The 11,079-nt window shown below is 48.0% G+C and overlaps 1 protein-coding gene across 1 annotated transcript; it reads left to right on the plus strand.

Moving 5' to 3' along the window:
* The first annotated feature begins 4,580 nt into the window (after positions 1-4,580).
* PIM3 (Pim-3 proto-oncogene, serine/threonine kinase) lies at positions 4,581-9,719 on the plus strand. The gene is made up of 6 exons (XM_054178563.1): positions 4,581-5,161; positions 5,519-5,628; positions 5,766-5,816; positions 6,106-6,469; positions 7,736-7,912; positions 8,079-9,719. Exons 1-6 carry the CDS (start codon positions 5,077-5,079, stop codon positions 8,261-8,263), a joined length of 972 nt encoding a protein of 323 aa, XP_054034538.1. The 5' UTR covers positions 4,581-5,076; the 3' UTR covers positions 8,264-9,719.
* The last annotated feature ends 1,360 nt before the right edge of the window (positions 9,720-11,079 follow it).

The following is an 11,079-nucleotide window of genomic DNA, read 5'->3' on the forward strand; positions in this document are numbered from 1 at the left end:
TGTCCCTTGTGAAAGGTCAGAGCAATCAGAGGAGGTTTCTGTCAACTATAAAAACATTATTTCTGTCTTAGAAAATTGTACAAAGGAGGATCTGAGTGATGTCAGACTGATCGGCCTTCTCTCTGTTGCTGGGAAAATTATGGAGCAAATACACATGAAAACCATTTCCATTCACACAATGGCAAGAATGCCATTGAGAGCAGCCATCTTGAACTTTCCAAGGGCAAACTGTGCTTAGTCATTCTAATTGCCTTCTACAATTACATTACACTCTCTGTGTGAGGTTAGAGTAGCAGGTGTTGTTCTGCTTGGTTTTTAGGTAAGGCATTTGATGTATTTTCTTAGTGTTCTTGCAGCCAAACTGGGGAGATACAGACGGCCTACACTCACTATAGGTGGGTTAAAAATGGACCAGATCACTGACCTCAAAGGGTAACTAATACCTGTTTGAAGTCTACTTGGCAGGTGATTCCAGGTGATACTCCCTTGGATCAGTACAAGGACTGATATTATTTAACAATTTCCTCCATGGCCTGCATGATGAGATCTTTAGGAAGTACACCAAATCAGGGTGGGGCTCCTGTTATATTGGAGGGTATAGCTGCCATTCAGGAAGACCTCAACAAGATGAATGAGTATAGAACAGATACATCTGCTTTGAATTTCCAAACAGATAAATACAAGGTCCTGCATCAGAATATACAGAATATACTTATGAAGGAGTGCAAGTTGAATCTGCAAGAGAGAACCCAGAGGACCACAACCTGAACAAAGTCAGCAGTGTGTCCTTATGGTAATGAGGAGTAACCACATCTTGGACTGCATTAGCAAGACCATAGCCAGCAGGTCAAAGGATATGACTGCCCTCTATTTGGCACGTATGAAGCCACATATGAAGCACCATGTTCAGTTTGTTTTCTTATCAAACAGAAGAGACAGAAGAGAGATTAATGAAGGGTCATTAGAAAGACTACAAGCTTTCACATACAAGGAGGTTGTGGGATCTGAGAATACCAATAGTCTTAACAGCTTTAATGGACTTTTACTGGTAGAACATTCTTAGCAGGATTCCTTACAGTCACATTATGTGAACAGATGCCTTTTGGTAGTCCCATCCAGAAGACCTACAATAGCTATAGGTTTGTATTAGAGCACATTAATGCTATTAGTGTAAGTACCTGATGGTGTACCATGCTAAACTTTGAACTGGGTTCCAGGCATTAAAAAGTAGTCTGAAGGTGGTACTGCCTCCATGCTGCAAGTGGAAACTCCCATGGATCTTCTATATTTCTGTGCTTGACAAACCTATTCCTGCTCAGGGACCGTTGCACAGAAAAATGATTTATATGTTAAACTGGCACCCTACCTATGAATGATTTTCCATTTATAGGTGCAAAGCTACTGCTAAAGAGGCCAAAACTAGTTTACAAAATATTTCTGCAGCTATAATTGTTTAGGATCACTGAACTGCATGTTCCAAGCCAGATCAAAAGGAGCACCACAAACCTATGAAAGGGTTATGTGTAAAGACAGGGTAAATTCCATGTCTGGGATCCATCTGTAATTCGGTCAAACCACGAGTCCTTGTAACTGCATACAAATTAAAAGTCTGTCTGCCAAAATTAAGTGAACGAAGAACAAATACCTCCTTATCACTTTTTTTACAGTAACTACTTTGTTTTCTTTAATGTTAAATATAAAATACCCTTCCTTTTACACTGTTGCAAAAGTACAAATCAGATCAGGAGTTACATCAATACTAGACACTGATAGTGGTATTTTATAGATTTATTTTTTTTCAAATGTGGATGTGTAAAGGTATGCTCTGTTTCTTGACTCAAAGTATTACAGCTGATACAGCTGAAGATGTAGCTTAAACTCAACAGGACTTCAAGGAAACACTGTATTATTTTTCTGGAGCAGGTTCCAGGCAAATATACCCCTGATTTACCACAGATTGACAATGTAATGATGGATTAAGAAATTGCAAAAGCAGCTAGAATGAAAAGGCCTAATGGTTTTAAGTTTGCATACTAGTGATACATGCATGATTTTTCATGCTAAGCTATGTAAAAAAGCAGGAATTAATAATCTTCTGCAGTGTAAATTCCTGAATTAGCACTTATACATATTAATATTTAATAGTTTTCTATCTTTAAAAATGTGTTATATCAATAACCAGATATGTCAGTTTGGAAGAGAGATTTAAAAGTATTTAAAACAACACTCAAGACAAGCCACTGACAAGGATTATAGCAAGAGTCAGGTAACAGCTAAATTCTTTACAAGAAACCTGGAACATGTACTGTGAGACGAGGAAACTTTCCTGCAGTTTGTATTTATTTACATTTCAGCAGCAGTAAGTATGGCATGCATATGCCATGATCTGGAGAAACTTGCTAAAAACTTAGTCCATATGATCACAGATAGCCAAGAGGAAGAATATCTAACATACACACACATGCATTCTTATTTCTTTATCTGATAAATCCAAATCATTAGCTTCAAGGAAAAAAATATTATCTGTAAACATGAAAACTTCTGAACTTCCCAGCTGCTCAATAAACCAGGTGGTTTAGTTTGCTCCTGTAGGAGAGATTGAAACTTTTATAGTCCAAATGATCCAGCTTAAAGAAAAAAAAAAAAAAAAAAAAAAAAAAAAAAAAAAAACCACAAACACTTAAAAATTGACCTTCACATCAGCTGCTCTAATCGCATAAGAGATATTACCTCTGCCTAGAAGCCCTTGCTTTGTTTAGGGACACGACTGCCTGTGATTACAGCACTACTATTATCAGAGACTGAGAACTGCAAGACTCTCCCAGTGCTCAGGGTGGGAAGGGCTGTCGGTTCTTCCAAGTGACCGTCCAAAAATACCCTCATGTAGGGATCCTGAAGCCATGCTAGTATCTCCAACTCCACTATTTTCAACAGAGGAGACATGAGACACTCCCATTGTGCACCTGGGACTGCAGTGGTATAAAGGGGGTGGCAGTGCCGGGAATGTGGAGATGCTGACCGCTTCAGCTGTCTGCAAACGTCATGGTATTCCCCGGCTGGCTTCACCCCGCGCAGCTACACGCCGTTTCTCCGCTTACACGGATCTGGGCAGCAGCCTAAATAGCTGCTGGAACACTGTTAAGACACTGTTACCCACCAAGCACCGCATTAATTAATTTCTGAATTAGTGTCCCACAGCTTTTGCTGGGCAGACACTCAGCAAGATCCCCTGAATGCCCTCGGGCTTGCCCCTTCTGCGGCCTCTCCCAGCTGCGTGGCACGACCTCCCCTCAGGAGAGGCGGGCCGGGGTGGCTTACAGCGGTAGCGCCCCAACATCCGTTAACGGCCTCCCTGAGCCCGCTCCGAGCGCGGACGTGAAAGCCTCATAGAGAAGTATCTCACGGAAAACCGCCGTAAAAGCCTCGTCAGAAGAGGACACTTAAAAGCTGCCCCGAAGCAAACTGAGGAGTGGGAGGCTGCCCCCCGGCAGGCTGCCCGCGCCCCTCAGAGATTCCTGTAGATGCAGCGCCCCCTGCGGGGCGGGCAGCGCCGCCGGGCTGCTGAGGCACCAGCGATACGAATAGCAGCAGGGCCGCAGCAGGGGAACAGCCTCGCGTCCTTTCCCGACGCGGCGCAGGAGCCGGGCTGGGGGTGGGGAGGGAAGCCCTCAACTCCTCCGAGGCGTGCCGCCGGGGCACCGGCGCCCGCCGTCGCGCCGCATCGGCCCCGCAGGGCTTCCGCACAAGGGAGCTGACTGTCAGAAGCAGGCACAGGAGACAGGCGCCCGGCGTCCCCTTCGCTGGCACGCCGCCAGGCTGTGCGAGGCGAAAGGGGCAGCGGCGGAGAGGAGAGAAATCGCCGCCCAGAGTGGGGGAGCACGCCACACAGTACTCGGCGAGCACCAGCTTTCTGGATAAACGGGCTTAGACATCACCGCGCCGGAGTCTGCCCACACTGCAGGCTGGGTCTGCCGAAGCCACCATTCGGTGCGCCGCGGCGATAGCAGCGCAACCTATTCTCTGCCCCCGCGTGGCCCCAAACGCAGCGCCTCGGCCAGCGCGGAACAGAGCGACCTTCCCACAGCCGCGGAGCGGGGCCGGGGCTGGGGCGGGCCCGGCGCGCCGCGGCATTCCCGCCCTGCCGCCTGGCTCTTCTCCGCCGCATGCAAATGAAGCCCCTCCTCATTGGCCGCGCCAGTAGCCCTTTGAAAAGGCGCCCCGCGATTGGGCGGGCGGAAATGTTAACGCAAATAGGAGAATCTCCCCCCCTCCCTTTTTTTTTCCTTTTTTTTTTCCTCCTTGCCGGTAATGTGTGATGCGTTTTTCAGACACTCTGTAACTCTGCGCGCCGGTTACTACAAATAAGTAGTTCCCAGCCCCCCACTCTCCCCCCGCCCGTCCGCACGATGGGGCGGGACGAGAGGCTGCAGTCCCAGGCGCCGCATCGAGGGCGCCCCGACGCGGAGGGGAGGGGACCACTGGAGTGGCGGGGAGAGGTGTTTCCCCCTCCCCCGCGGAGGGATATCCTCGGCGCGCTCGGCGCGCTGTGCCCGCACCAAAATATTGGGAGTTAAGAGGCGGCTCGGTGGCGCCGCCGGCTCAGAAGCGCGCGGGCAGGCACGGCGGCGTCGGGACTCTTGCGCCCGCCACGGCTCCACTGCGGCGCCCAGCCCGCTCCCCGCCGCGACAGTCCCCGCAGGGGCGGGTTTTACGCGCAGTACTGCAGCCCCCGGACCCGCCTGCTTCCGCGGAGGACTCTGATTTTGTCCGTGCGTCCCTGATCCCTGAGCGGCTCTTGGCAGTTGGAAGAGGGAGAGCGGGAGCGGCGCCTTTGCCAACTGTCTTTCGCCAGAGGACTCGGTGTGACCGCCTCGAGGATCTGTGCCGGCGGGGACCCCCGAGGACTCCGTCGTTTGGCGTTCCCAGCCGAGAAAGGAGCCGCGCAGAAGACTTCAGCGGCGCGCCGCCCCCAACCGGCTCCGGAGAGAGGAGAGCTGCGCCGCGCCGCCGAGATCTGAGCCGGGAGGACGCCGGCGGTGCCACCGCGGGGGACTCGCCGTCCCCCCGCCTCGGAAGATGTTGCTCTCCAAGTTCGGCTCGCTGGCTCATATCTGCAGCCCCACTAGCATGGACCACTTGCCGGTGAAGATCCTTCAGCCAGGTACTGCGGGGCCAGCGCCGGGGCTGGGGTGTCCCCTAAGAACGCAGTGCACCGGGCGGGGCGCAGACCGGCCCACTGTTGCCCGGTGTGCGTAGGGCCGACGCCTCGCTGCCCCCGAACTTCGGGGTGATGTTTCTTTTTTTGGGGGGGGTGTTGCCATTTTTTGTTGTTTTGGTTTGGTTTTAATAATTTGAAGAAGATCATGTATTTAAAAGAGAGGAGAAAAAGTCTTGGGTTTAATTAGAGTAACGCACGCAATACGCATCCACCAGGCAAAGCATGTAGGGGCTTTTATTATTTTTTGGCGCAGCGCGGCTGCGGACACTAACGCGGTGTGTTTCCCTCTCGTTCCCTCAGTGAAAGTGGAGAAGGAGCCGTTCGACAAAGTGTACCAGGTGGGCTCTGTACTTGGCAGCGGGGGCTTTGGCACCGTCTACGCGGGGAACAGGATCGCCGACGGCTTGCCGGTGAGGCGCGGGGCTACCGCACGGGCGTGGGCGGCGGGCGTGAGGCTGAGGGCGCGGCCCAGCCCTGCCCTCCGCAGCGGGGCGCTGGTTGTGCCCGCCCCACCACTCACGGTGCCTATTTTCCCCCTACCCCGCAGGTCGCCGTGAAACATGTGGTGAAGGAGAGGGTGACCGAGTGGGGCACGATTGTAAGTACCCGGGGGAATGGAGGGGGCTCCGGGGATGTTGCGCCGCGGTGGGGCTATTGTGTGGGCGGCGGGGTCCGCCCCGCTGGCGCGGCCTCTGCGTCGGGGGGGAATTTGGCGGGGCTTCGCCGCCGCAGCGCCGCGCCCGCCCCTCGGACTGCGGCAGCGGCGAAGGGGGCTCGGCGGCCGCGCCCTCCTCCCCGCCCTCCTCTCCTCCCTCCCGCCCTCCCCTCATCGCGGGGGCACCCCGGGCCACGCCGCCTCCCCGCTAACCCCCCCTCCCTCTGCCCAGAGCGGCGTCATGGTGCCTCTGGAGATCGTCCTCCTGAAGAAGGTGGGGTCCGGCTTCAGAGGGGTCATCAAGCTGCTGGACTGGTATGAGCGGCCCGACGGCTACCTGATAATCATGGAGCGGCCCGAACTGGTGAAGGATCTCTTCGACTTCATCACGGAAAAGGGTGCCCTGGACGAGGAGACGGCCCGCGGGTTCTTCCGGCAGGTGCTGGAGGCAGTGCGCCACTGCTATGGCTGCGGTGTGGTGCACCGGGACATCAAGGACGAGAATCTGCTGGTTGACCTCAGGACAGGAGAGCTGAAGCTGATCGACTTTGGCTCAGGGGCCCTCCTCAAGGACACGGTGTATACCGATTTCGACGGTATGTGCCCTCCCTGCATGAGGGGCAGTCTGCCTGTGTCGAATTTGCCCAGATTCACACCGCTCCTGGGGCAATGCCTCCCTTAACGGCTGCCGTTTGTCCCATTTCTGGTGCCTGACAGTAGCGAATGATGACCCTGACACAGGGATTTATATCAGGTCTATTGGCAGTGGAAACCTTTGGACCCAAAGCAGCTTAGGGGTGTTCAGTTGCATAGGAAAGAAGCGATTCCAGGCGGTGACGCAGCAGTTTATGTTTCTCTGTCTTGGAAAAACCGTGGGTTTTTTTCCTAGAGGGCGATCTGTTTACATAGAGGCTTCACCAGTGTCAGATGTTTCCATGTGTGGATATGCAGTTTTTATATGCTGTGCTTTTTTTAACTTAAGGCAGTAGCTCCTCCCCTCCCTTTCCACCAGTGTCCTGGAAATCCTGCATTGCAGATTTTAAAGCAATGGGGATAAATGTGCTCCCTCAAAATTACTTGATAGTAGCTTCAGGGCTGGGTTCAACGCCTTTGAGGTGGGAATGCTGAAAATAAGCCTACATGTGACAGGAGGGCGTATTTTCCCCAGCCCTTTCAGTGTGACTGATGTAAGGAGACTCTTCCCCCTCACCCCAGCTGCCGCACTCACATCTGTTTGTTGTGAAACCCGAAGCCCTGCTGCACGTGACCCTCAGCATCACGAATTCCCGTTTTTGTTTGGTATCCAAGGAGCCAGTGGGCACTGGAGGCGGGAAGGGGAGGGGGGGAGGTTGGGTAAAGCTGCCGCAGAGACGCTTGCGGTGCGGGGGGGGAACCTTAAAACGTAGAAATCATAAGCAGCCCTATTTTGTTTACTGCCTTGCAGAATTGGATAAAGCAGATTAGCCCCGTGTAATACGGGTAGACCTGAGTTTCACCTTCTTGCCGCCCTCTCTTCTTCTCCCCGCCAGGCCCCTTTGTCCTTTTGTGTCTATTTTTGGTGTGATGCTGCAGACGCCACGTGGTCAGTGAAAGGGAGCTTGCCTCAGTAAACAGTCAGCTGATGGGGCTGTGTTATGCCTTGCAACAAAATAGCACAAGCGGATGGGCCAAGTCTGTTGATGGTGTAACTGCAGATGACCCGAAATTACATCACTAATAGCTTTAGCACATATGAAAACTAAAAACTTTTTTTTTTTAATTCCCAAGAGAGAAGTTTATTAATTTAATTTAGACCAAATAGAAGGAGACGAACAATAGGGAAACATTTTAAACATATTCTTTTTTTTTTACCCTACTTTTAGGAACAAGAGTATACAGCCCTCCAGAGTGGATCAGATACCACAGATACCATGGGAGGTCAGCGACAGTATGGTCTCTGGGAGTTCTGCTGTATGATATGGTTTGCGGAGACATCCCCTTTGAGCAAGATGAAGAAATCTTGAGGGGACGATTATATTTCAGGAGAAGAATTTCACCTGGTGAGTTTTATAGGAGCTAAGTGGGGGCTACTTCTCCCTCCACCCCCATTCTTTTTTTTGTTGTCTTTTTTTTTTTTTTCCCAGTTTGTACAGGTGGATTTTTTTTTTTTATACTCAGTATTATCTTTTTACTTTCCTAGTCTAAAATTTCCTTTTTTTATTACAGAATGTCAACAACTGATCAAATGGTGCCTTTCACTGAGGCCTTCAGACAGACCAACACTTGAGCAAATTTTTGACCATCAATGGATGCACAAATCTGAAGTAGTGAAGTCTGAGGACTGTGACATAAGGCTACGGACCCTTGATACTGATGTATCTAGCACAAGTTCAAGTAATGAGAGTCTGTGAATTACTAAGGACCTCGCACTGGGAGGGGAGCTACAAGCAGAGACCACAGTGCTGCTGCCAATACGTAGGAGGGGCTAGAAAAATGCATTCATTATTCTGTAGTTGAATCTTTGTCTGAGGGACTTGATTTTATTTTCCCCCTTTGCTGGTTTCTGCTTTGGAATGAGAGATTTCCTTTGGAAACGCTGATGTTTGGGAGTTGCAGGCCAGTACTTAGTCAATGACTGACCTTATTAAGAAAGCAGTGACCTCTTGAATACATGGTAAACTTTTTTGCTCTCATAGAGCCTGGACTAGATTTTATTTGCTTTTGAGTGCCTTTTTGAAAGCTGCTTCAGTGGGACTTTGTTTTTTGAGCTGTGTATGTCCAAAGAAGATCCAGTTCATTATAGGAATTTGCTTCCTTTAGACTCAGTACTGGGGGAAGCAGCTCCTATGATGCATTGGAAAACATGTTCGGTGATTGAATGAAGTAGTCCCATCCACTGGTGATGGAATACTTGAACACAGACATTTCACTCCTGCCCCCCCAGCCCTTTCCAAATCCAACCCACCTCTGCTGCTTGAAATGTTTCCTATAGCCTGCACAAATACAAACAGGTATATCAGCTTTTTTTTATCAGAAACATTTATTCATGTTTCCTTTTATCATCTCTACCGTTGGGCATGAGAAGCCCCTTTCTCAACTCCCCCTGGCCTTTTGTCACCCTGCGAGTCTTAAAAGTATGTATGGGCATGTTGAATGCACAATCAATGCAATATTCAAAGACTTTACTTTTTTTTCCATACCTGTATAATGTGTTTATGTAAACTTGTTGGTTTTGGTTTGGTTTTGTTTTTCCCATGTACTATACAGTTATTTATTGTTTGGAGTTTAGAAGACCTCCCACAGGTTTCAGCTGTGGCTATTTATTTGGCTAATTTATTTTGTTAGAGTTATTCAACACTGTGCTTTCCCCTCCTTCTCCCCATGGGAATTCTAGTGATTTGCCCATGGCACTTTTTTCTGCATTCCTGTCAACTCTTGTTTTGTTTTGTTTGTTTTGGTTGGTTGGTTTTGGTTTCTTTTGTTTTGTTTTGTTTAAAAAAAAAAAAAAAGACAAAAAATAATTTCTGACCTTACCAGTTTTTGTTGGAAGATGGAAAATTGTTGTACAAAGTCTAATTTAAGGGAAATAGAATGACTTTTTAAAGTTAGTCAGTATGCCTTTTGTCTGGTATTAATGTACCAGAAATGTAAAGTAATGCTGTTTGGAAGGGGTTTAAATTATTGACATTGTACAGTGTCCGTGCATTGGCTCTGGAAGGTAGAGTGGCAGAGTCATAACCTTAATTTATTTTAATAGCTGTGTTTTCTGTGATCTGGTTGCATTTATGCAGCTTGGATTTGGATTTTTTTCTTCTGTTTAACAGTGTGAAATGTATGGAGATCATATTTTTTATACAGGTATTTCAATTAAACTTTTTTTGTATATAACAGTTGTGTGTTTGTGTGCTCACTTCTATCTTTACTGTTACTCTCAATGCCAGTTGGGGAACACAGCTTCTATTAGATATAGAAGAGAAAGGCCTACAGCAGCTGACATGGAGGTAAAAGGTGTGTGCCATTAAGCAGTGACCATTGTGGCAGAATTAGGCAATCCATCTATTGTCTCTTACCTGCTTCTCATCACTGTGTTTGATGTTGCACTAGGGAAAGTGCACAATACAGCAGCACTAACAGCCTGCACAGGAGGGAATGGGCCAGTAATTGTGGGGTTAACTCTAAACTCTGAAATAACTGAAATACCACTGTACTGATTGTCCTTAAGTATAAGAAGGATGGATTGTTGTAGTCACTGGTGGTTACTGTTTTCACAGCTGACATGTTTACTTACCATTACATTCAGTTTCCTTCCTCCCATTTACCCCTTCCTCCCAGGAGTGGACGGCGATTTCCTGTGCACTTGGAAGGAAAGGGACAATATTCTTGGAGAGCAGAGGAACCAATTTCCTTTGGTTCACTTAGATTACCAATATAAGATCTGGCATGTCAATTCTTAGAGTACTAGGGAAGATACAAGATTCTCATCCATAGCAAAACATAAGAGAAATTACCTCAGTGTTCATCTTAGTATGTTAGGAGCCAATTCCTGCAGACTACCAAGTTCATAGTAGTTTTTCTGCATCTAGACAGACCTGACGTGGTCTTTTTGCAGGTGTGGTTGTGGTAACTAGGTTTGACTACCATAGAGAGTACACACGTATATTCAAAGGATGTGTTCAGTCATTAAACATGCTTTAAGCAGTCTCTGAAAAGGTAGGCTTAGAACCTGATTTTATTTCCCTTTCTGAGGACCTTTTTGCCAGCTCCTGCTATTATTTTGGTTCCCTGTAGGGAGTATCTTGCTTGCTGACGTATCAAGCTCCTGATGGTAACTAGTTTAGACTCAAAATGCTAATGAATAGTAGAAGGTTAAAGCAGAAGAGGAAAGACCATTTTTGTGACCATCTTGTTTTTTAATGACATGGGGATAACTTTTTCTTGACCATGAAAAGGAAGTTAATGAGACTCATGAGAAAAAAAAAAAAAAAGAAGACAAGATAACCACAGTTGTGTCCATCAATGTGCCTCAGCTATTTTTTCCTGTTTATTTATTTACATTTCTTTTATCTATTTTAGACTTGTTCAGGTTTTAATCAAAGTCTGTATGCTAAACCTAGCCCCTAGGAAGCTCACATATACATGAAAATGCCTATTGTTAGAACTCTATTCATAGAAATGAAAGATTTTACAGTTAAGATTGTTTAGGAAAATAACACAATCATGTCCTAAA

This window comes from Dryobates pubescens, chromosome Z, assembly GCF_014839835.1.
Source record: "Dryobates pubescens isolate bDryPub1 chromosome Z, bDryPub1.pri, whole genome shotgun sequence".
Classification (NCBI taxonomy): Eukaryota; Metazoa; Chordata; class Aves; order Piciformes; family Picidae; genus Dryobates; species Dryobates pubescens.

Coding starts and splice junctions, on each gene's coding strand:
- PIM3 (XM_054178563.1), top strand. CDS start 5,077: ATGTTGCTCTCCAAGTTCGGCTCGCTGGCTCATATCTGCAGCCCCACT. Junction 5,162..5,518: donor GGTGAAGATCCTTCAGCCAG/GTACTGCGGGGC, acceptor TCGTTCCCTCAG/TGAAAGTGGAGAAGGAGCCG. Junction 7,913..8,078: donor CAGGAGAAGAATTTCACCTG/GTGAGTTTTATA, acceptor TTTTTATTACAG/AATGTCAACAACTGATCAAA.